Source organism: Hyperolius riggenbachi, chromosome 10 (genome assembly GCF_040937935.1).
Source record: "Hyperolius riggenbachi isolate aHypRig1 chromosome 10, aHypRig1.pri, whole genome shotgun sequence".
NCBI classification, from domain to species: Eukaryota; Metazoa; Chordata; class Amphibia; order Anura; family Hyperoliidae; genus Hyperolius; species Hyperolius riggenbachi.
This window is the reverse complement of record NC_090655.1, coordinates 286,410,022-286,436,666: the sequence shown is the minus strand read 5'-3', so window position 1 is coordinate 286,436,666 and position 26,645 is coordinate 286,410,022. Positions and strand designations below refer to the sequence as shown.

At 48.6% G+C, this 26,645-nt stretch overlaps 1 protein-coding gene across 1 annotated transcript in view; it reads right to left on the bottom strand.

The window, feature by feature from the left end:
• The window catches only part of LOC137535550 (zinc finger protein 84-like), a 29,261-nt gene extending 17,331 nt beyond the window's left edge, over positions 1 to 11,930 (bottom strand). The window contains exon 1 of the mRNA XM_068257380.1: positions 11,761 to 11,930. Coding sequence (XP_068113481.1) covers positions 11,761 to 11,896 — 136 coding nt within the window. The 5' untranslated portion in view covers positions 11,897 to 11,930. The remainder of the gene's footprint in view (positions 1 to 11,760) is intronic.
• Positions 11,931 to 26,645: the final 14,715 nt, after the last annotated feature.

The window sequence follows — 26,645 nt, the reverse complement described above, 5'->3', positions numbered from 1 at the left end:
CACAGCACTGAATAACACAGAACACTGTCAGCAAGCTATCTCTCTGTCCCTCAATCAGCAACACAGCTTTCCCTACACTGACTCCAGGCACACAGCTACACAGCACTGAATAACACAGAACACTGTCAGCAAGCCATCTCTCTGTCTCTCAATCAGCAGCACAGCTCTCCCTACACTGACTCCAGGCACACAGCTACACAGCACTGAATAACACAGAATAATGTCAGAAAGCTATCTCCCTGTCCCTTAATTAGCCACACAGCTCTCCCTACACTGACTCCAGGCACACAGCTACACAGCACTGAATAAAACAGAACACTGTCAGCAAGATATCTCTCTGTCCCTCAACCAGCAGCACAGCTCTCCCTACACTGACTCCAGGCACACAGCTACACAGCTCTGAATAACACAGAACACTGTCAGCAAGCTATCTATCTGTCCCTAAATCAGCTGCACAGCTCTCCCTACACTCACTGAAGGCACACAGCTACACAGCACCGAATACCAGAAAACACTGTCAGCAAGCTATCTCTTTGTCCCCCAATCAGCAGCACAGCTCTCCCTACACTGACTGAAGGCAGACAACTACACAGCACTGAATAACAGAGAACACTGTCAGCAAGCTATCTCTCTGTCCCTCAATCAGCAGCACAGCTCTCCCTACACTGACTGAAGGCACACAGCTACACAGCACTGAATAACACAGACCAATGTCAGCAAACTCTCTCTCTGTCCCTCATTCAACAGCACAGCTCCCCTACACTGACTCCAGGCACACAGCTACACAGCACTGAACAACACAGAACACTGTCAGCAAGCTATCTCTCTGTCCCTCAATCTACAGCAAAGCTCTCCCTACACTGACTGAAGGCACACAGCCACACAGCACTGAATAACACAGAACAATGTCTGCAAGCTATCTCTCTGTCCCCCAATCAGCAGCACAGCTCTCCCCTACACTGACTCCAGGAACACAGCACTGAATAACACAGAACACTGTCAGCAAGCTATCTCTCTGTCCCTCAATCAGCAGCACAGCTCCCCCTACACTGACTGAAGGCACACAGCTACACAGCACTGATAACACAGAACACTTTTAGCAAGCTATCTCTCTGTCCCTCATTCAGCAGCACAGCTCCCCCTACACTGTCTGAAGGCACACAGCTACACAGCACTGAACAACACAGAACACAGTCAGCAAGCTATCTCTCTGTTCCTCAATCAGCAGCACAGCTATCCCTACACTGACTGAAGGCACACAGCTACACAGCACTGAATAACCGAGAACACTGTCAGCAAGCTATCTCTCTGTCTCTCAATCAGCAGCACAGCTCTCCCTACACTGACTCCAGGCACACAGCTACACAGCACTGAATAACACAGAATAATGTCAGCAAGCTATCTCCCTGTCCCTTAATTAGCCACACAGCTCTCCCTACACTGACTCCAGGCACACAGCTACACAGCACTGAATAACACAGAACACTGTCAGCAAGATATCTCTCTGTCCCTCAACCAGCAGCACAGCTCTCCCTACACTGACTCCAGGCACACAGCTACACAGCTCTGAATAACACAGAACACTGTCAGCAAGCTATCTCTCTGTCCGCCAATCAGCTGCACAGCTCTCCCTACACTGACTGAAGGCACACAGCTACACAGCACCGAATACCAGAAAACACTGTCAGCAAGCTATCTCTTTGTCCCCCAATCAGCAGCACAGCTCTCCCTACACTGACTGAAGGCAGACAACTACACAGCACTGAATAACAGAGAACACTGTCAGCAAGCTATCTCTCTGTCCCTCAATCAGCAGCACAGCTCTCCCTACACTGACTGAAGGCACACAGCTACATAGCACTGAATAACACAGAACACTGTCAGCAAGCTATCTCTCTGTCCCTCAATCAGCAGCACAGCTCTCCCTACACTGACTGAAGGCACACAGCTACACAGCACTGAATAACCGAGAACACTGTCAGCAAGCCATCTCACTGTCTCTCAATCAGCAGCACAGCTCTCCCTACACTGACTCCAGGCACACAGCTACACAGCACTGAATAACACAGAACACTGTCAGCAAGCTATCTCTCTGTCCCTCAATTAGCAGCACAGCTCTCCCTACACTGACTGAAGGCACACAGCTACATAGCACTGAATAACACAGAACACTGTCAGCAAGTTATCTCTCTGTCCCTCAATCAGCAGCACAGCTCTCCCTACACTGACTGAAGGCACACAGCTACACAGCACTGAATAACACAGAACAATGTCAGCAAGCTCTCTCTCTGTCCCTCATTCAACAGCACAGCTCTCCCTACACTGACCCCCGGCACACAGCTACACAGCACTGAACAACACAGAACACTGTCAGCAACCTATCTCTCTGTCCCTCAATCTACAGCAAAGCTCTCCCTACACTGACTGAAGGCACACAGCCACACAGCACTGACTAACACAGAACAATGTCTGCAAGCTATCTCTCTGTCCCCCAATCAGCAGCACAGCTCTCCCTACACTGACTCCAGGCACACAGCACTGAATAACACAGAACACTGTCAGCAAGCTATCTCTCTGTCCCTCAATCAGCAGCACTGCTCCCCCTACACTGACTGAAGGCACACAGCTACACAGCACTGAATAACACAGAACAATGTCTGCAAGCTATCTCTCTGTCCCTCAATCAGCAGCACAGCTCTCCCTACACTGACTGAAGGCACACAGCTACACAGCACTGATAACACAGAACACTTTTAGCAAGCTATCTCTCTGTCCCTCATTCAGCAGCACAGCTCCCCCTACACTGACTGAAGGCACACAGCTACACAGCATTGAACAACACAAAACACAGTCAGCAAGCTATCTCTCTGTTCCTCAATCAGCAGCACAGCTCTCCCTACACTGACCCCCGGCACACAGCTACACAGCACTAAATATCACAGAACACTGTCAGCAAGCTATCTCTCTGTCGTTCAATCAGCAGCACAGCTCTCTCTACACTGACTCCAGGCACACAGCACTGAATATCACAGAACAGTGTCAGCAAGCTATCTCTCTGTCCCCCAATCAGCTGCACAGCTCTCCCTACACTGACTGAAGGCAGACAACTACACAGCACTGAATAACAGAGAACACTGTCAGCAAGCTATCTCTCTGTCCCTCAATCAGCAGCACAGATCTCTCTACACTGACTCCAGGCACACAGCTACACAGCACTGAATAACACAGAATAATGTCAGCAAGCTATCTCTCTGTCCCTTAATTAGCCGCACAGCTTTCCCTACACTGACTGAAGGCACACAGCTGCACAGCACTGAATAACACAGAACACTGTCAGCAAGATATCTCTCTGTCCCTCACTCAGCAGCACAGCTCTCCCTTCACTAACTGAAGGCACACAGCTACACAGCACTGAATAACACAGAACACTGTCAGCAAGCTATCTATCTGTCCCTCAATCAGCAGCACAGCTTCCCCTACACTGACTGAAGACACACAGCTACACAGCACTGAATAACACAGAACACTGTCAGCAAGCTATATCTCTGTCCCACAATCAGCAGCACAGCTCTCCCTACACTGACTGAAGGCACACAGATACACAGCACTGAATAACACAGAACAATGTCAGCAAGCTCTCTCTCTGTCCCTCATTCAACAGCACAGCTCCCCTACACTGACTCCAGGCACACAGCTACACAGCACTGAACAACACAGAACACTGTCAGCAAGCTATCTCTCTGTCCCTCAATCTACAGCAAAGCTCTCCCTACACTGACTGAAGGCACACAGCTACACAGCACTGAATAACACAGAACACTGTCAGCAAGATATCTCTCTGTCCCTCAATCAGCAGCACAGCTTTCCCTACACTGACTGAAAGCACACAGCTACACAGCACTGAATAACACAGAACACTGTCAGCAAGATATCTCTCTGTCCCTCAATCAGCAGCACAGCTCTCCCTACACTGACTGAAGGCACACAGCTACACAGCACTGAATAACACAGAACACTGTCAGCAAGCTATCTCTCTGTCCCTCAATCAGCAGCACAGCTCTTCCTACACTGACTGAAGGCACACAGCTACACAGCACTGAATAACACAGAACACTGTCAGCAAGCTATCTCTCTGTCCCTCAATCAGCAGCACAGCTCTCCCTACACTGACTGAAGGCACAAAGCTACACAGCACTGAATAACACAGAACACTGACTGCAAGCTATCTCTCTGTCCCTCAATCAGCAGCACAGCTCTGCCTACACTGACTGAAGGCACACAGCTACACTGCACTGAATAACACAGAACACTGACTGCAAGCTATCTCTCTGTCCCTCAATCAGCAGCACAGCTCTCCGTACAGTGACTCCAGGCACACAGCTACACAGCACTGAATAACACAGAACACTGTCAGCAAGCTATCTCTCTGTCCCTCAATCAGCAGCACAGCTCTCCCTACACTGACTGAAGGCACACAGCACTGAATAACACAGAACACTGTCAGCAAGCTATCTCTCTGTCCCTCAATCAGCAGCACAGCTCTCCGTACAGTGACTCCAGGCACACAGCTACACAGCACTGAATAACACAGAACACTGTCAGCAAGCTATCTCTCTGTCCCTCAATCAGCAGCACAGCTCTCCCTACACTGACTCCAGGCACACAGCTACACAGCACTGAATAACACAGAATAATGTCAGCAAGCTATCTCTCTGTCCCTCAATCAGCAGCACAGCTCTCCCTACACTGACTGAAGGCACACAGCTACACAGCACTGAATAACACAGAACACTGTCAGCAAGATATCTCTCTGTCCCTCAATCAGCAGCACAGCTCTCCCTACACTGACTCCAGGCACACAGCTACACAGCACTGAATAACACAGAACACTGTCAGCAAGCTATATCTCTGTCCCACAATCAGCAGCACAGCTCTCCCTACATTGACTCCAGGCACACAGCTACACAGCACTGAATAACACAGAACACTGTCAGCAAGCTATCTCTCTGTCCCTTAATCAGCAGCACAGCTCTCCCTACACTGACTCCAGGCACACAGCTACACAGCACTGAATAACACAGAACACTGTCAGCAAGCTATATCTCTGTCCCACAATCAGCAGCACAGCTCTCCCTACATTGACTCCAGGCACACAGCTACACAGCACTGAATAACACAGAACACTGTCAGCAAGCTATCTCTCTGTCCCTTAATTAGCAGCACAGCTCTCCCTACACTGACTGAAGGCACACGGCTACACAGCACTGAATAACACAGAACAATGTCAGCAAGTTATCTCTCTGTCCCTCAATCAGCAGCACAGCTCTCCGTACACTGACTGAAGGCACACAGCTACACAGCACTGAATAACACAGAACAATGTCAGCAAGCTCTCTCTCTGTCCCTCATTCAACAGCACAGCTCCCTTACACTGACTGAAGGCACACAGCTACACAGCACTGAATAACAGAGAACACAGTCAGCAAGCTATCTCTCTGTCCCTCAATCAGCAGCACAGCTCTCCCTACACTGACTCCAGGCACACAGCTACACAGCACTGAATAACACAGAACACTGTCAGCAAGCTATCTCTCTGTCTCTCAATCAGCAGCACAGCTCTCCCTACACTGACTCCAGGCACACAGCTACACAGCACTGAATAACACAGAACACTGTCAGCAAGCTATCTCTCTGTCCCTCAATCAGCAGCAAAGCTCTCCCTACACTGACTGAAGGCACACAGCCACACAGCACTGAATAACACAGAACACTGTCAGCAAGCTATCTCTCTGTCTCTCAATCTGCAGCACAGCTCTCCCTACACTGACGGAAGGCACACAGCTACACAGCACTGAATAACACAGAACACTGTCAGCAAGCTATCTCTCTGTCCCTAAATCAGCAGCACAGCTCTCCCTACACTGACGGAAGGCACACAGCTACACAGCACTGAATAACACAGAACACTGTCAGCAAGCTATCTCTCTGTCCCTCAATCTGCAGCACAGCTCTCCCTACACTGACTGAAGGCACACAGCTACACAGCACTGAATAACAGAGAACACAGTCAGCAAGCTATCTCTCTGTCCCTCAATCAGCAGCACAGCTCTCCCTACACTGACTCCAGGCACACAGCTACACAGCACTGAATAACACAGAACACTGTCAGCAAGCTATCTCTCTGTCCCTAAATCAGCAGCACAGCTCTCCCTACACTGACGGAAGGCACACAGCTACACAGCACTGAATAACACAGAACACTGTCAGCAAGCTATCTCTCTGTCCCTCAATCTGCAGCACAGCTCTCCCTACACTGACTGAAGGCACACAGCTACACAGCACTGAATAACAGAGAACACAGTCAGCAAGCTATCTCTCTGTCCCTCAATCAGCAGCACAGCTCTCCCTACACTGACTCCAGGCACACAGCTACACAGCACTGAATAACACAGAACACTGTCAGCAAGCTATCTCTCTGTCCCTCAATCAGCAGCACAGCTCTCCCTACACTGACTGAAGGCACACAGCTACACAGCACTGAATAACACAGAACACTGTCAGCAAGCTATCTCTCTGTCCCTCAATCAGCAGCACAGCTCTCCCTACACTGACGGAAGGCACACAGCTGCACAGCACTGAATAACACAGAACACTGTCAGCAAGCTATCTCTCTGTCCCTCAATCAGCAGCACAGCTCTCCCTACACTGACTCCAGGCATAAAGCTACACAGCACTAAATAACACAGAACACTGTTAGCAAGCTATCTCTCTGTCCCCCAATCAGCAGCACAGCTCCCCCTGCACTGGCTGAAGGAACACAGCTACACAGCACTGAATAACACAGAACACTGTCAGCAAGCTATCTCTCTGTCCCTCAATTTGCAGCACAGCTCTCCCTACACTGACTCCAGGCACACAGCTACACAGCACTGAATAACACAGAACACTGTCAGCAAGCTATCTCTCTGTCCCCCAATCAGCAGCACAGCTCCCCCTGCACTGGCTGAAGGCACACAACCACACAGCACTGAATAACACAGAACACTGTCAGCAAGCTATCTCTCTGTCCCTCAATCAGCAGCACAGCTCTCCCTACACTGACTGAAGGCACACAGCTACACAGCACTGAATAACACAGAACACTGTCAGCAAGCTATCTCTCTGTCCCTCAATCAGCAGCACAGCTCTCCCTACACTGACTCTAGTCTGACTGTAACATGACTGCTAGATTTGTTTGTTTTACAGGCATGTGTGGCCCATATGGTAAAATGCTTAATTGGCTGTCCTGACTTGATGCAGGAAAAAAGTGAAGCAGGCACCACCAAGGGAGGGATCTGTGTGAGAGTAGGGCTCAGTTTAGCCATAGTAAATATTACAGTACAGGAAATACTACAGATATTTTTCTATAAAAATCTAGTAGTAGAATATTGCTAATGTTAGTGAGATTCTACTAGCAGCGATTCCCTGCGCCCTTTTTCCAGGCATCTTTTTTCATGTATACATTTTCCCTTTTACCAGACTTGAGGTTGAATATGGCACCATGTTAAAGTATGGGGCGAACGTGAACTTAGCATAAGGTTTGCGGTAAATACCAACGGCTAATGTTTGCTGTGAACTGTCCACTGATGTGAACTGCAGGATATCACTAGTCAGAATATGCTTAGCCCAGGATCTGTTGACATGTCAATTTGCCGGTTGAAGGCTTAGTGAGAACAGAGCCTGATACACCGAGGTGATGGGAGGAGTCAGGCAGTGGGTGCAGGGCACTAAAGCAAGCCTGACATACTGAGGTGATGGGAGGAGTCAGGCAGTGGGTGCAGGGTAGTAAAGCAAGCCTGACATACCGAGGTGATGGGAGGAGTCAGGCAGTCGGTGCAGGGCACTAAAGCAATCCTGACATTCTGAGGTGATGGGAGGAGTCAGGCAGAGGGTGCAGGGTAGTAAAGCAAGCCTGGCATACTGAGGTGATGGGAGGAGTCAGGCAGTGGGTGCAGGGCACTAAAACAAGCCTGACATACTGAGGTGATGGGAGGAGTCAGGCAGTGGGTGCAGGGTAGTAAAGCAAGCCTGACATACCGAGGTGATGGGAGGAGTCAGGCAGTCGGTGCAGGGCACTAAAGCAATCCTGACATACTGAGGTGATGGGAGGAGACAGGCAGAGGGTGCAGGGTAGTAAAGCAAGCCTGACATACAGAGGTAATGGGAGGAGTCAGGTAGTGGGTGCAGGGCACTAAAGAAAGCCTGACATACTGAGGTGATGGGAGGAGTCAGACAGTGGGTGCAGGGTAATAAAGCAAGTCTGACATACTGAGGTGATGGGAGGAGTCAGGCAGTGGGTGAAGGGCACTAAAGCAAGCCTGACATACCGAGGTGATGGGAGGCGTCAGGCAGTGGGTGCAGGGTAGTAAAGCAAGCCTGGCATACTGAGGTGATGGGAGGAGACAGGCAGTGGGTGAAGGGCACTAAAGCAAGCCTGACATACCGAGGTGATGGGAGGAATCAGGCAGTGGGTGCAGGGTAGTAAAGCAAGCCTGACATACTGAGGTGATGGGAGGAGTCAGGCAGTGGGTGCAGGGTAGTAAAGCAAGCCTGACATACTGAGGTGATGGGAGGAGTCAGGCAGTGGGTGCAGGGTAGTAAAGCAAGCCTGTCGTACTGAGGTGATGGGAGGAGTCAGGCAGTGGGTGTAGGGCACTAAAGTAAGCCTGACATACCAAGGTGATGGGAGGAGTCAGGCAGTGGGTGCAGGGCACTAATGCAAGCCTGACATACTGAGGTGAGGGGAGGAGTCAGGCAGTGGGTGCAGGGCACTAAAGCAAGCCTGTCATACTGAGGTGATGGGAGGAGTCAGGCAGTGGGTGCAGGGCACTAAAGCAAGCCTGACATACTGAGGTGATGGGAGGAGCCAGGCAGTGGGTGCAGGATAGTAAAGCAAGCCTGGCATACTGAGGTGATGGGAGGAGTCAGGCAGTGGGTGTAGGGCACTAAAGCAAGCCTGACATACTGAGGTGATGAGAGGAGTCAGGCAGTGGGGGCAGGGTAGTAAAGCAAGCCTGGCATACTGAGGTGATGGGAGGAGTCAGGCAGTGGGTGCAGGGTAGTAAAGCAAGCCTGACATACTGAGGTGATGGGCGGAGTCAGGCAGTGGGTGCAGGGCACTAAAGCAAGCCTGACATACTGAGGTGATGAGAGGAGTCAGGCAGTGGGGGCAGGGTAGTAAAGCAAACCTGACATACTGAGGTGATGGGTGGAGTCAGGCAGTGGGTGCAGGGCACTAAAGCAAGCCTGTCATACTGAGGTGATGGGAGGAGTCAGGCAGTGGGTGCAGGGCACTAAAGCAAGCCTGACATACTGAGGTGATGGGAGGAGTCAGGCAGTGGGTGCAGGGTAGTAAAGCAAGCCTGGCATACTGAGGTGATGGGAGGAGTCAGGCAGTGGGTGTAGGGCACTAAAGCAAGCCTGACATACTGAGGTGATGGGAGGAGTCAGGCAGTGGGGGCAGGGTAGTAAAGTAAGCCTGGCATACTAAGGTGATGTGAGGAGTCAGGCAGTGAGTGTAGGGTAGTAAAGCAAGCCTGACATACGAGGAGATGGGAGGAGTCAGGCAGTGGGTGCAGGGTAGTAAAGCAAGCCTGACATACTGAGGTGATGGGAGGAGTCAGGCAGTGGGTGCAGGGTAGTAAAGCAAGCCTGACATACTGAGGTGATGGGAGGAGTCAGGCAGTGGGTGTAGGGTAGTAAAGCAAGCTTGACATTCCGAGGTGATGGGAGGAGTCAGGCAGTGGGTGCTGGGCACTAACGCAATCCTGACATACTGAGGTGATGGGAGGAGTCAGGTAGAGGGTGCAGGGCACTAAAGGAAGCCTGACATACCGAGGTGATGGGAGGAGTCAGGCAGTGGGTGCAGGGCACTAAAGCAAGCCTGACTTACTAAGGTGATGGGAGGAGTCAGGCAGTGGGTGCAGGGCACTAAAGGAAGCCTGACATACCAAGGTGATGGGAGGAGTCAGGCAGTGGGAGCAGGGTAGTAAAGCAAGCCTGACATACCGAGGTGATGGGAGGAGTCAGGCAGTGGGTGCAGGGCACTAAAGCAAGCCTAACATACTGAGGTGATGGGAGGAGTCAGGCAGTGGGTGCAGGGCACTAAAGCAAGCCTGTCATACTGAGGTGATGGGAGGAGTCAGGCAGTGGGTTCAGGGTAGTAAAGCAAGCCTGGCATACTGAGGTGATGGGAGGAGTCAGGCAGTGGGTGTAGGGCACTAAAGCAAGCCTGACATACTGAGGTGATGAGAGGAGTCAGGCAGTGGGGGCAGGGTAGTAAAGCAAGCCTGACATACTGAGGTGATGGGAGGAGTCAGGCAGTGGGTGCAGGGTAATAAAGCAAGCCTGACATACTGAGGTGATTGGAGGAGTCAGGCAGTGGGTGCAGGGCACTAAAGGAAGCCTGACATACTGAGGTGATGGGAGGAGTCAGGCAGTGGATGCAGGGCACTAAAGGAAGCCTGACATACCAAGGTGATGGGAGGACCAAGGCAGTGGGTGCAGGGCACTAAAGGAAGCATGACATACCAAGGTGATTGGAGGAGTCAGGTAGTGGGTGCAGGGCGCTAAAGAAAGCCTGACATACCGAGATGATGGGAGGAGTCAGGCAGTGGGTGCAGGGTAGCAAAGCAAGCCTGATAAGTATACCTTGGGTGATGGGAGGAGTCAGGCAGTGGGTGCAGGGTAGTAAAGCAAGCCTGACATACTGAGGTGATGGGAGGAGTCAGGCAGTGGGTGCACGGTACTAAACCAAGCCTGCCATACTGAGGTGATGGGTGGAGTCAGGCAGTGGGTGCACGGTACTAAACCAAGCCTGCCATACTGAGGTGATGGGTGGAGTCAGGCAGTGGGTGCAGGGCGCTAAAGAAAGCCTGACATACCGAGATGATGGGAGGAGTCAGCAAGTGGGTGCAGGGCACTAGAGCAATCTTGACATACTGAGGTGATGGGAGGAGTCAGGCAGTGGTGGAGGGTAGTAAAGCAAGCCTGACATACTGAGGTAATGGGAGGAGTCAGGCAGTGGGGGCAGTGTAGTAAAGCAAGCCTGACATACTGAGGTGATGGGAGGAGTAAGGAGTGGGTGCAGGGTAGTAAAACAAGCCTGACATACCGAGGTGATGGGAGGAGTCAGGCAGTGGGCGGGCACTAAAGCAAGCCAGTCAGCCATTTCACACTGGTGGCCGCTTCTTCCGAGGCTGCATTGCTTTACAGCCATACCTGTGGGTGTGTAAACCCAGCGCTGCATACTCACCTACAGATGATGTCACCATACTCCGCCTCTGGGTGTAAGGCTGTGCGCCTCAGTTGTGTCAGACACAGGAAGAGCTGAGACGCAGGCAATTCCCCATAGATCTTAGCAACCAGGGATCACACTAAGGTGGCTGAACAATGACATAAGGGCATCAGCGCTGGCACTAAATTAGCAGAAATGTAACACTATTAGGTAATCAGTGCTGCTGACACCAGCAAGCGGCCCCTGCTACAGTGTCAGAGGAAAGGAGGGCAGCCCAGTGTGAGAGAATAAAGAGACCTTTCCCTTCCCCAGGGTGTCTGTACTGCTATTGTTAGTAAGCGGTCACCCAATACTGTCATAATAGTTATAGATGGCAAAATCTAACATGAGCACATAGCATAACCCCTAATATGGCCAGTCTGTGAGCAGTGACATAACAGCAATACAGATACACATTTATTCTATATACACTGCTGATTACTCACCTGTTCTGCCCTCTGTAACATTGTCCTCCTCTTTACATGTCCTCATCATGTCACCCTTCTCCATAGACTGCTGATCACTCCTCACATATGTCTCTTCTTCCTCTTTACTTGTCCTCATCATGTCACCCTCCTCCATACACTGCTGATCACTCCTCACATATGTCTCTTCTTCTTCCTCTTTACTTGTCCTCATCATGTCTCCCTCCTCCATAGACTGCTGATCACTCCTCACATACGTCTCTTCTTCTTCCTCTTTACTTGTCCTCATCATGTCACCCTCCTCCATACACTGCTGATCACTCCTCACATACGTCTCTTCTTCTTCCTCTTTACTTGTCCTCATCATGTGATCTTCCTCCATAGACTGCTGATCACTCCTCACATACGTCTCTTCTTCTTCCTCTTTACTTGTCCTCATCATGTCACCCTCCTCCATAGACTGCTGATCACTCCTCACATACGTCTCTTCTTCTTCCTCTTTACTTGTCCTCATCATGTGATCTTCCTCCATAGACTGCTGATCACTCCTCACATACGTCTCTTCTTCTTCCTCTTTACTTGTCCTCATCATGTCACCCTCCTCTATAGACTGCTGATCACTCCTCACATATGTCTCTTCTTCCTCTTTACTTGTCCTCATCATATCACCCTCCTCCATACACTGCTGATCACTCCTCACATACGTCTCTTCTTCTTCTTCTTTACTTGTCCTCATCATGTCACCCTCCTCCATAGACTGCTGATCACTCCTCACATACGTCTCTTCTTCTTCTTCTTTACTTGTCCTCATCATGTCACCCTCCTCCATAGACTGCTGATCACTCCTCACATACGTCTCCTCTTCTTCCTCTTTAATTGTCCTCATCATGTCACCCTTCTCCATAGACTGCTGATCACTCCTCACATACGTCTTCTCTTGTTCCTCTTTACATGTCCTCATCATGTCACCCTTCTCCATAGACTGCTGATCACTCCTCACATACGTCTCCTCTTCTTCCTCTTTAATTGTCCTCATCATGTCACCCTTCTCCATAGACTGCTGATCACTCCTCACATACGTCTTCTCTTGTTCCTCTTTACTTGTCCTCATCATGTCACCCTCCTCCATAGACTGCTGATCACTCTTCACATATGTTTCTTCTTCTTCCTCTTTACTTATCTTCATCATGTCACCCTCCTCCATAGACCGCTTATAGCCCCGCATATATGTCTCATCTTCTTCACCTTCCTTGTTATTTGTCCTCATTAAGTCACCCTCCTGTGTAGACTGCTGATCACTCCTCACACACACCTTTTTTTCTTCCTCTTTAATCACATCATTTCCTTGTATAAGTTCTCTATCCTAAGTGCACAAAGTGAGAGATAATGTACAATGTAAAAGACAGATAACAGCATACTCACGAGAAAAGAATGTGTCATGGTTTGGAGTCTCTGGTGACCCTCAGCCCCACCTACCTGATAATGCCGGGGGATGGCGGGGTCTTCCTGAGGACAATCCCGGGAATAAAGAGGACCTGTACATCTCTCTGGTGGATTTCTGTTACTGGATACATCTGTAGGAAACACACACAATGACTGAATACATTGTCTCTATGTGATTATCAGATGATGGGGGATCTAGGCGGACAATCCTGGGAATAAAGAGGACCTGTACATCTCTCTGGTGGATTTCTGTTACCGGATACATCTGTAGGAAACACACACACTGACTGAATACATTGTCTCTATGTGTTTATTAGATGCCATTTGTGAGTGGGGGGGGGGGGGGGGGGGGGGAAGGGTCTGCACTCTTCTTTACAAAACATGAAAGTCTCCTCTTACCGGTTGATGTGAAGGGAGGCATATTCTCCATCATGGTGTCCTTGTAGAGGTCCTTGTGTCCTTCTATATACTGGCATCCCTCCATGGAGGAACAGACAGTGACATCCTGACACTTTTCAGGAACCTGACACATACAATGATACAGTCATCACCCAGACACACCCCTTGCTGTTTCTGCATAATATCCCATAATTCCCAGCACCGCTCACCTCTCCTATCAGCAGCTCCATCATCTTCCTGGTGACTTCCAGAATCTTCTCCTTATTGTGTCTCCCAGAGTGAGGTGGGGGCACTGTGATGGTCACATGATCACCAGACTTCACTGGAGGAAAACTCTGTATAGAAAGACCAACAATATTGTTACATGATCTCCCAGAATCCTCCTCACCTCCCCAGTCAGCTGTGTAAGGGCCGGGAAAAGGTTATCCAGCACTAGAGGTGGAGAGTTCAAAGTGTCCCCCTCCGGTTGTGTAGTCCCCCCTCCCCCCAGTGTAGGTAGCAGATGGAGCCCCAGTATTACAGGAAAACTCATTTATAGAAATATTTAAATTGAACCTGTGAGGGATGTTCATAAATGATTTCTCCTTTGTGGGTGGGGAGTGGCAGCATTACAGTTACTTAGAAGAAGACAGCAGAGCTAAACCTGCACATTCATCAAAAAAATCCAATTTAGTGGGCATGCTGTGGGTTTTCAGCAGTACCGATATATAAGGCAGCATGGTGGTGTAGCGGTTAGCTGTCTCGCCTTGCATCACTGGGTCCCCAATCACAGCCAAGGCACTATCTGCATGGAGTTTGTATGTTCTCCCCATGCCTGTGTGGGTTTCCTCCGTGCACTCCGGTTTCCTCCCACGTGCCAAAAACAACAAGTTATCTGTCTCCCACCCTAAATTGCCCCCAGACTATGATACATACATAGACTACAGACATACAGTGGTTTGCAAAAGTATTCGGCCCCCTTGAAGTATTCCACATTTTGTCATATTACTGCCACAAACATGAATCAATTTTATTGGAATTCCACGTGAAAGACCAATACAAAGTGGTGTACACGTGAGAAGTGGAACGAAATTCATACATGATTCCAAACATTTTTTTACAAATAAATAACTGCAAAGTGGTGTGTGCATAATTATTCAGCCCCCTGAGTCAATACTTTGTAGAACCACCTTTTGCTGCAATTACAGCTGCCAGTCTTTTAGGGTATGTCTCTACCAGCTTTGCAAATCTAGAGACTCAAATCCATAGTCATTCTTCTTTGTAAAACAGCTCCAGCTCAGTCAGATTAGATGGACAGCGTTTGTGAACAGCAGTTTTCAGTTCTTGCCACAGATTCTCGATTGGATTTAGATCTGGACTTTGACTGGGCCATTCTAACACATAGATATGTTTTGTTTTAAACCATTCCATTGTTGCCCTGGCTTTATGTTTAGGGTCGTTGTCCTGCTGGAAGGTAAACCTCCGCCCCAGTCTCAAGTCTTTTGCAGTCTCCAAGAGGTTTTCTTCCAAGTTCGCCCTGTATTTGGCCCCATCCATCTTCCCATCAACTCTGACCAGCTTCCCTGTCCCTGCTGAAGAGATGCACCCCAAAGCATGATGCTGCCACCACCATATTTGACAGTGGGGATGGTGTGTTCAGAGTGATGTGCAGTGTTAGTTTTCTGCCACACATAGCGTTTTGCATTTTGGCCAAAAAGTTCCATTTTGGTCTCATCTGACCAGAGCACCTTCTTCCACATGGTTGCTGTGTCCCCCACACAGCTTGTGGCAAACTGGAAACGGGACTTCTTATGCTTTCTGTTAACAATGGCTTTCTTCTAGCCACTCTTCCATAAAGACCAACTTTGTACAGTGCATGACTAATAGTTGTCCTATGGACAGAGTCTCCCACCTGAGCTGTAGATCTCTGCAGCTCGTCCAGAGTCACCATGGGCCTCTTGACTGCATTTCTGATCAGCGCTCTCCTTGTTCGGCCTGTGAGTTTAGGTGGATGGCCTTGTCTTGGTAGGTTTACAGTTGTGCCATACTCCTCCCATTTCTGAATGATCGCTTGAACAGTGCTCTGTGGGATGTTCAAGGCTTTGGAAATCTTTTTGTAGCCTAAGCCTGCTTTAAAATTCTCAATAACTTGATCCCTGACCTGTCTGGTGTGTTCTTTGGACTTCATGGTGTTGTTGCTCCCAATATTCTCTTATACAACCTCTGAGGCCCTCACAGAGCAGCTGTATTTGTACTGACATTAGATTACACACAGGTGCACTCTATTTAGTCATTAGCACTCATCAGGCAATGTCTATAGGCAACTGACTGCACTCAGATCAAAGGGGGCCGAATAATTATGCACACACCACTTTGCAGTTATTCATTTGTAAAAAATGTTTGGAATCATGTATGATTTTCGTTCCACTTCTCATGTGTACACCACTTTGTATTGGTCTTTCACGTGGAATTCCAATAAAATTGATTCATGTTTGTGGCAGTAATATGACAAAATGTGGAAAACTTCAAGGGGGCCGAATACTTTTGCAACCCACTATATTTACCAATGTGTTTTTTCTTGGCTAGGCCCTTGAAAAGTCCAACAACCCACTTTTTGACTACCTCCCACCACTCTGACCTGTTGCCAAAGCAGTCCAGGATGGTAACCTGCCCCTGAAAAAATTTCTCAACAGATTGTCTTATACTCTCTTCCAGCAATACAGTTGAATTAAGTCTCCAGATACCCCTACCCCTGGGAGGAGCATCCGAAACATTCAGGTCCACCGATAGAATACAGTGATCAGAGAATTCTACCGCCTGTACCCTAGGGGACGAGGTAGCAAGACTATCTATAACAAAAAACCTGTCTATTCTACTCTGACTAGTAGCTCTAGAAAAAGTGAACCTAGTGAGGTTTGGTGAATGTCGATTGTGAACATCCACCAAACCAGCCTCACTAACTATCCTATTTAATAAAATACTATCGCAACCCAGCCAAGTATTGGCACCTCTCCTGTCCATTGACCTGACAATGGTGTTAAAATCACCACCGAATACTACATGCCGGGTTGTAAAAAGGAAAGGCCTGATCGCTGTAAAAAGGCATTTCCTCTCCCATTTGGACTGGGGGCCATAGATGTTAATTAGCCTGAGGTCCTGCCCCTTCACAACAACGTCTAGGACCAGACATCTCCCCATTTCTAACTCAAACACTCGCCGGCAAGTTACTAAACCAGTTCTAAAAAGCACCGCCACACCACTGTAGGGCTCAGCCGCAAGAGACCAATAACTCGGACCAGATCTCCAGTCCCTCTTGGCCAGGTGGATATCAGCCAAAGAGGTGAGCCTAGTCTCTTGCAAAAACAAGATGTCAGCATCAAAACAGCTGAATAAAAATAAAGCTAACTTACGAGCTCTTACTGATTTTATGCTGGCAACATCTGAGGAGAGTATGGACACAACAGATTCTGGGCAGAAGAATACATCCTAATGTTGTCTCTGTCTTATGTTTTTCTATTTTTTTTGTCCTTAGTGAAGTAAGTTGGAGGGATTCTACCTTAAACACTCAAATGGCTGTTTCCCCACCATTTAAACTGGCAACCATTAATGTTGCCAGTATAAAATCAGTAAGAGCTCGTAAACTAGCCTTATTTTTTCTCAGTGAGTTTGATGCTGACATTTTGTTTTTGCAGGAGACTAGGCTCACCTCTTTGGCCGATATCCATCTGGCCGAGAGGGACTGGAGGTCCGGTCCGAGTTTTTGGTCTCTTGCGGCTGAGCCTTACAGTGGTGTGGCGGTGCTTTTCACTGGTATGGTAACTTGCCGGCGAGTGGTTGAGGTGGAGATGGGGAGATGTCTGGTCCTAGATGTCGCTGTGAGGGGGCAAGACCTCAGATTAATTCATATCTATGCACCCCAGTCGGCCTGGGAGAGGAAGTGCCTCTTTACAGCGATCAGGCCTTTCCTTTTTACGACCCAACCGGTAGTGTTTGGTGGTGATTTCAACACCATTGTTAGGGTTATGGACAGGAGTGGTACCAACACTCAGCTGGGCTCTGACAGCAAATTTCTTAATAGGATAGTTAGTGAGGCTGGTCTGGTGGATGTTCACGTTCGACAATCACCAGGCCTCACTGGGTACACCTTTCGTAGATTAGACAGGTTTTTTGTTACAGAGCGTTTCACTGCCACGGCCCCTAGGGTACAGGCAGTGGAATTCTCAGATCACTGTATTCTATCGGTGGACCTGAATGTTTCAGATGCTGCTCCCAGAGGTAGGGGTATCTGGAGACTAAATTCGTCTATGCTACTGGAAGAGAGAGTAAGACAATCTGTTGAGGAATTTTTTCAGGCACAGATTACCATACTGGACTGCTTTGACAACAGGTCGGAGTGGTGGGAGGTAGTCAAAAGACGTGTTGTTGCTCTTTTCAAGAACCTAGCCAGAAAAAGACAAATTGGTAAATATGTTGCTTACCAACGATTGAGGAAAAGGCTTGAAGTTCTTGTTTCGGAAGGCGGAGATCATGGGGAAATCTCTGAGGTCAAGGCTCAACTTAGGCAGCAACAGTATGACCATCTGTCCTCTCTGTGTTTGGAGAGGGATTATGGCAAATACCACTCGCCTGATCCCTATCTGAATTGCAGACAAGGCGCAGCCTTTAAAACGGTCAGTGGTCTCAGGGATGGATCGGGTTCGGTGGCAAAGTCCAGGCTTGGAATCCTATCCGTCGCTAGAAGTTTTTATGTTGATCTGCTTGGGGAAAAGCCAATTAACCAAGCAAAAATGGAAAGTTTTTGGGTCTCAACTCCAGGTCTGGGTGATGCAGATGCTTCTGACATATGTCTGGCAGAAGAGATCACCACGGAAGAAGTAGTGAGAGCTATTGATAGTCTCACACCCAAAAAGACACCTGGTCCAGATGGGTTGACGGCCGAGTTTTACAGGGCTTTCAAGTCATTTCTGGCACCACAATTGGCAGAGCTTTTTAATCAATGTCTTGCTGAGGGTGAGTTACCACCATCCATGAGACAGTCAGCGGTGATTCTTTTGTCAAAAGGCAAAGATCCTGAGATGATTGAGAACTGGCGCCCCATCAGTCATCTCAACATCGACAGGAAGATTCTGCCAAAAACTTTGTTCTGGCAATTGTCTCAGGCGACATGTGTGCTTTCTCGCCACCAGTACTGCTCGATTTCAGGAAAAAGTACTTTCTCGGCACTTTTGGCTGTCCAGGAAGTCATGGAATGTTGCAGGGCTGAGGGCTGGGGAAAGTATTTGCTGGCACTGGATGTCTAAAGCCTTTAATCGGGTCAACCATGAGTACCTATGGAGGCTAATTTGTGTGTACGGCCTACAGGGAGGTTTTGTTGACTGGCTTCGTACTTTGTACAAGGGGGCAGAGAGTTTCATGCTTATTAATGGCTGGGTTGGCGGACCTTTTGAAGTAAGTTCTGGTGTGCGTCAGGGTTGTCCGCTGAGCTCCCTCCTGTACGTATTTGCGATCGATCCTTTCGTGAGAAGGTTGGAGAGCAGTGCGCTCAGTGGAGTTCCTGTGGACATCCCTGGTGTCTCACCCTTCAGGGTTGTGGCCTATGCTGATGATGTGACTGTGGTGATCTCTAAGGCAGAGGAAGCAGAGGTGGTAGTCTCAGAGATTGCCGAGTACTCAGAAGCATCAGGCTCACAAGTCAATCCAGACAAGTGTGAAATTTTCTGGATGGGGAATGATGGAGAGAGCTTTGTACTTCCTGGCTCCTTTCCCGTGCCCGAAAATCAAGATTCTTGGCATCGAATTTGGACCTGGTGACTATGGTCATCAAAATTGGGTTAGTAGGCTGAATGATGTCAGCACCAAAGTAGCACGATGGAAAGGTTGGAAATTAACCTTTAAGGAAAGGGTGGACCTGATCAAGAGCCATCTGGTTCCAATCCTCTTATATGTCAGCTATGTTGCAGTTTCTTCTGCTCAGGGATTTATAATCCTTTGTTTTGCTTGATACAAGTTTGCAATATGGATAATTAATCACCTTGTGTAAATAGTATTGTTGCTAATACATTATGTATAGGATATACAATGTATATATCGATTATGTATGTTTTGCTTTTGTGATCCCGTTTTGTGATCACGAATATCATTATTGTTTATTGTATTGTATATTTTGTATATATTTTTTCAATAAAAATCAATATATAACAAGTATGCCCACCCCGACCTCTGCTCTGCTCAATATATAACAAATATGTCCACCCCGACCTCTGCTCTGCCCAATATATAACAAGTATGACTACCACGACCTCTGCTCTGCCCAATATATAACAAGTATGTCCACCCCGACCTCTGCTCTCCCCAATATATATCAAGTATGTCCACCCTGACCTCTGCCCTGCCCAATATATATCAAGTATGTCCACCCCGACCTCTGCTCTGCCCAATATATAACAAGAATGCCCACCCCGACCTCTGCTCAATATATAACAAGTATGTCCACCCCGACCTCTGCTCTGCCCAATATATAACAAGTATGCCCACCCTGACCTCTGCTCTGCCCAATATATAACAAGTGTGCCCAACCCGACCTCTGCTCTGCCCAATATATAACAAGTATGTCCACCCCTACCTCTGCTCTGCCCAATATATAACAAGTATGTCCACCCCGACCTCTGCTCTGCCCAATATATAACAAGTATGTCCACCCCGACCTCTGCTCTGCCCAATATATAACAAGTATGTCAGCCCCGACCTCTGCTCTGCCCAATATATAACAAGTATGTCCACCCCGACCTCTGCTCTGCCCAATATATAACAAGTATGTCCACCCCGACCTCTGCTCTGCCCAATATATACCAAGTATGTCCACCCCGACCTCTGCTCTGCCCAATATATAACAAGTATGTAAACCCCGACCTCTACTCTGCCCAATATATAACAAGTATGTCCACCCCGACCTCTGCTCTGCCCAATATATAACAAGTATGTCCACCCCGACCTCTGCCCAAAATATAACAAGTATGTCCACCCCGACCTCTGCTCTGCCCAATATATACAAAGTATGCCCAACCCAACCTCTGCTCTGCCCAATATATAACAATTATGTCCACCCCGACCTCTGCTCTGCCCTATATATAACAAGTATGTCCACCCCGACCTCTGCTCTGCCCAATATATAACAAGTATGTCCACCCTGACCTCTGCTCTGCCTAATATATAACAAGTATGACCACCCCGACCTCTGCCCAATATATAACAAGTATGTCCACCCCGACCTCTGCTCTGCCCAATATATAACATGTATGTCCACCCCCGACCTCTGCTCTGCCCAATATATAACAAGTATGTCCACCCTGACCTCTGCCCTGCCCAATATATAACAAGTATGTCCACCCCGACCTCTGCTCTGCCCAATATATAACAAGTATGTCCACCCCGACCTCTGCTCTACCCAATATATAACAAGTGTGTCCACCCCGACCTCTGCTCTGCCCAATATATAACAAGTATGTCCACCCCGACCTCTGCCCTGCCCAATATATAACAAGTATGTCCACCCCGACCTCTGCCCTGCCCAATATATAACAAGTATGCCCACCCCGACCTCTGCTCTGCCCAATATCCAACAAGTATGTCCACCCCGCCCTCTGCTCTGCCCAGTATATAACAAGTATGTCCACCCCGACCTCTGCTCTGCCCAATATATAACAAGTATGTCCACCCCGACCTCTGCTCTGCCCAATATATAACAAGTATGTCCACCCCGACCTCTGCTCTGCCCAATATATAACAAGTATGTCCACCCCGACCTCTGCTCTGCCCAATATATAACAAGTATGACCACCCCGACCTCTGCTCTGCCCAATATATAACAAGTATGCCCCCCCCCCCCCCCCCCCCCCCCCGACCTCTGCTCTGCCCAATATATAACAAGTATGTCCACCCTGACCTCTGCTCTGCACAATATATAACAATAATCACACAATTACCTCTTACAGCCGTGTGTCTCAAACTCCAACAACTCCTCTTGCTGTTACATCACATCCTCTCTGTGGCTTCATTACTTCCTGTCTGTGCGTTCCACCTGGGAAGTGAGCGTTCGCCATCTTGTGGTGAATAGGCTAACTGCAGCCTCTGGTTGTGGAACTGCATGCACTGACTCAGCCATCTGAAAATTGAAAATAGCTGTACGCTTATACTACCTGTGAGATTTCATACATACAGGGTGCATTTCTCTATGATCTCCTGTCATGTGTAAGAGTCCAGGTACACTGTAATAGGAAGCTGTGAGATGTGACTGTGCCCCTGTACCCCACACCTCACCTCCGGAGGGGAAGCCTCTGGACCCTAAAGAGTATTCCCCGTCCTGCACTGACCGGATCCAGCGTTTAGATCCGCAGGCCACCTGCACAGTCAGTAGAACGTAGCTGATCAAGCTAAGGGTATTATATATTACCCAGTAACAAAGCTGGCCCTAGACTATGATGGGCAGATGCCTGCGGTAGGGATTAGATTGTGAGCTCCTCTGAGGGACTGTTAGTGACAAGGCTATATATAAATCCTAAATAATATTAATAATTTAAAAAGAGGAGGATATGAACTTGTGTCCTCTCAAGTGTCAAGGAAGACAATTTAGAGTGAGAGATAAAATAAAAACTCTCACAGGGGTTGAAGCAACAAAGGCTGATAATATTGCACACCACGTGGCAATGTGACCGGCCTGTACCAAACCTAGAAACGCTTGTTGTGCTGATATCGTTACCATAGCAATGCACATAAACAGTGTACGCACTGCACGGCAGTAGTGTAGTACGCTACCCCCATACCATGCGTACACGGTTTACGCGCACTGCTATGGTAAAACTCTCACGTTACCGGCACAAAGAGCATTATTATGTTCAGTACAGGCTGGTTACATTGGTGTGCAGTGTGGAATGTTATCAGCCTGTTCTGCATCAGCTCTAGAGAATGCAACGCGTTTCTCAGGACTAGGTTCCAGCTTCATCAGGCAAATATCCAGAGCAAAATCTCAAAGAGTGCCATAAGAAAGCCCAACATCTCAGTGACAGCTGTTTTGTAGGACATTTCAGTCTACCTGAGCAGAGGGAAGCTGGTTTATACAGAGGCTTCCCTTGTCCCTCTCCTCCGACAAGAGCCTTGTCAGCAGGTCACACATACGCAGTAGCGCCGCCACGGTCGGTCTCTGGCAGATAAAGCCGAGCCTGATTGGGTCCATGCTACTGAGCAGGCGTGAGCTGTCTGCACTTGCGTAATAGCATGGACCCGATCAGGCCCGGCTATTTCTGCTACCAGGGTCGGACTTGTACCTTTCACCGCCCAAGGCCCACTGTCACCCACCACCCCCTCCATGTCTCCTACCTGCTATATAGCGGTCCCCAAAAGTCCTACAAACGTTTCCGGCAGCGTGTGATTTGCCTGTCCAGCTGGTGCTCTCCTCCATTAGTCCATGCCTTCCCATCTTCATCCTCGCTGGCTGCATCTTCTCAGTAACCCGGCAGCATGTATAATGTGATAATATGCACCAGATCACAGAGGAGAAGTGGGGCATGGGGGGAACAAAGTCAGCATTAATATCACTTACTAGAGGGGGTGTCAGTGGGGGGGGGGGGGGGCAGGGTAATTGGCTAATTTTGCCTGGGGCCCTGTAGTGAAGGGGGTCTCAGGGAACTTTTGATGAGTAGTTTTTCTTACCTCCCAGCTGTCAGCAGCAGCTGCTCTCACACCACCGATCACACCAGGGCCTGCATTGATGGGTCCCCCTGTCATGTGTGGCATCACTGGAGGAGGCTTTATTACTGGTATTAGGAGATCTCGCTCTGCACCTGCACCCTGGGGTATCTTGTCCTGTCCATCAGCCCCAGCGGCACAGTGAGACCTCCCCTTGCTTTGTCCTCCTGGTTGGCCCTGCAATGTCTGCCCCTCTCCTCTGCTCATTGGTTGGAGGCTGTGGAGGAGGGTGCAGATGGTTGCCTTAGTCACAGTGCACACATGGATTGCCGGACACATAGGAGCCGCCGGTCAGGCCAGGGAAAGGGACAGGACAGCAGGCCAGGTTAGGTAAGAGAGAAGGTCATGCAGCGCACAGCCCATCCCTTCCTCTGTGGCCACTGACAGCAGCAGCACATAGTGTCAGTGTGCAGAGCAAAGCAGGGCGGCCGGGGCTGTGGAACAGGAGAGATCTGATCCTTTTTTCCACAATAAATTTTTATTGAGTTTTAAACAGTTTAACAAATAGACATTTAGCCAGTGCAGAGGTGAATCTGCATCAACAGAGTAGGAGATAAGCATATATTAAGCTATCATAGGTATGTTTTACACTTTACAGTTACATGTAGGATCGTAGATATCAATACAATAAACGCTCTTAATAACAACCTTAGATAATGAGAGTACATTGAAGTTTGAATTACCTACTCGTTAGTAACAAAAGTTGTAGTTGAAATAAAGTAACGTGTAACGTAATATGGGGGGGTGGTAGTCATGGAGGGGGAACTGTGGGTAACAGTGGAGTAGAGGAAAACATAGAATTGTACATATATGGTATGTTAAAGCGTAATGTTGGGGAAGTTATATGATCTTGTTTAAGAGTGTGGTTTTAGGAAAAAGTTTTGGCCAGAGGGTCACTTTGTTATTAAACGTCTCTAGGGATTTGGCTGAGCCAAGGCGTCTGATTATTGATTGTTCTGCATGGAGACAAAAATCTGATCTTTTTAGCATACTCTGTAGGTCTCAGATTTCCAAGCACTTCCATCTCTCAGCAATGGATATTCTGGTTGCAATTAGTATGTGGGAGATGATTAGTTTTGAATGTTGTGGGATAAGATGACTGTGTAGATGGAGGACCGCTAATTGGGGGGGGGGGGGGGGGGAGTAGAGATTTCATTCATATGGGAAGAAGGTTAAGATGGTTACTTATCTTTTGCCATAGCGGCTGGATAAATGGGCAGGACCAGAATATGTGGGAGAGTTCCTTTTTGTCCGCAATTTTTCCAACAAAGTGGCGAGTAGAGATGGCCCGAACGGTTCGCCGGCGAACGGTTCCAAGTGAAGGCGAACTTTCCCGGAAGATCGATTCGCCCCATAATGCTCTATGAGGGTCAAGTTTGACCCTCTACATCACAGTCAGCAGGCACAATGTAGCCAATCAGGCTACACTCAGCCCTAGAGCCACTCCTCCCCTTATATAAGGCAGGCTCCGCCGGCCATTACGCTCACTCGTGTGCCTGCTGTAGTGAGAGAAGGGCGAGCTGCTGCAGATTGTTTCTCCTAGGGAAAGATTAGTTAGGCTCTTGGCTTGTTAGCTTGCACCTGGCTGAATCTTATTGCTGTAATAGCACCCCTCAACAGCTCTTTTCAGAGCTAATCCTGTTCTTGTGATCTATTTTTTCTTCTTCTGTGTGTCCCACTGACACTTGTGTTGCATAGACAGCCTTGATAATTCATACTGTGTGTGTGCCACTTCCAGCGGCCCAGCACATTCAGTGACTACCTGTGTGTGTGTGTGTGTGACAGGGAGCTGCACATTGTAATACCCAGTACTGCATATACCCGGCACCCGTTAGTTAACCCACCTCATCACTGCATATACCTACCTTTGTGTTGCATGAACCCACCTCACTGCATCTACCTAGCTGTTGTGTTAAGTGAACCCACCTCACTGCATATACCTAGCTGTTGTGTTGAGTGAAACCACCTCACTGCATATAACTACCTTTTGTGTTGAGTGAACACACCTCACTGCATATACCTAGCTGTTGTGTTCAGTGAACCCACCTCACTGCATATAACTACCTTTTGTGTTGAGTGAGCCCACCTCACTGCATATAACTACCTTTTGTGTTCAGTGAACCCACCTCACTGCATATAACTACCTTTTGTGTTGAGTGAACCCACCTCACTGCATATACCTAGCTGTTGTGTTCAGTGAACCCACCTCACTGCATATAACTACCTTTTTGTAACGATCGGTGTAACACAGAGAGGATCTTATTACCGGTGATCTGCAGTATCACCGAGAATGCAGATATATACCCGATTATTGATGATCTGCAGTATCACCGATAATCAGATATAACTCTAACCTCTGGACACCTGAGTAACAAGTGAGTGTTTGGTGCAACAGTAATACTTTGAGTACTGCACCTCAGGAGAAGGTACAGAAGCAGTAAGGAGTACTGCACAGAAGAATGTTCCTTCCGTTGGCCTAGACTCTCCCGGGGGAGGAGCTAGGCTGAGAGTAGGAAGGACAGAGCGTGAGTGACACCAGTGAGAGGGTGTCACTGACAGGTCTGGGAACTGCCTCTAACAGTAAGGCCAGTTCTCGAGGTCGGGCAGGCCAGGTCGTTAACACACAGACAGATAAGGTACAAATTCAGGAGACAGATACGGAATCCAATGAACAGGCAAGGATTGGCAACGGAGTATCAGAATAGCAAGGTACAGAATCAGGTGGAAAATACAGAGTCCAGGAACGAGCAGAGTTTGGCAACAGGATATCAGAAATAGCAAGGTACAGAATCAGAGTTCAGAGGAATAGTCAGGCAGGCAGAAGGTCATAACAAATAATACAGATCAATATTCCTAATGCTAAGGTGTGAGTTCCTTGATCATCAACACCTTTGGAAACTATGCTAGAACACAGATACAGACAAGGTCTGAGTGCTACCACGTAGTGATCGCAATGCCAGACACCAGAGAAATGACCAGTACCCAGTATATATACTATAGCGCTCTCCAGCGCCACCCCTAAGTGCTGGACCAATGGAAGGTGGTGAAAATGTCAGCTGACCAGCTTGGTCAGCTGACTCTTCTCTGGCTGTCATATAAGCTCTGCCTCTCAGCGCGCGCGCGCGTCCTTCTGAACCTGTGTGGACTAGCAGTCCCAGCCACACCAGACATGTTTTGCAATGTATCCGCTGATTCGGGCGCGGGGGTCGCCGCACCGCTCTCCAAGCCAGCGGCGGCTTCCCCGCGTCCAACCACAATGTCAGTAGTATTGCTATGCGCGCAATCCGCCGCATCCAACGCGGACTCCACCGCTCTGCCCATGCGGCATGCAGCGGTTTCCTCGC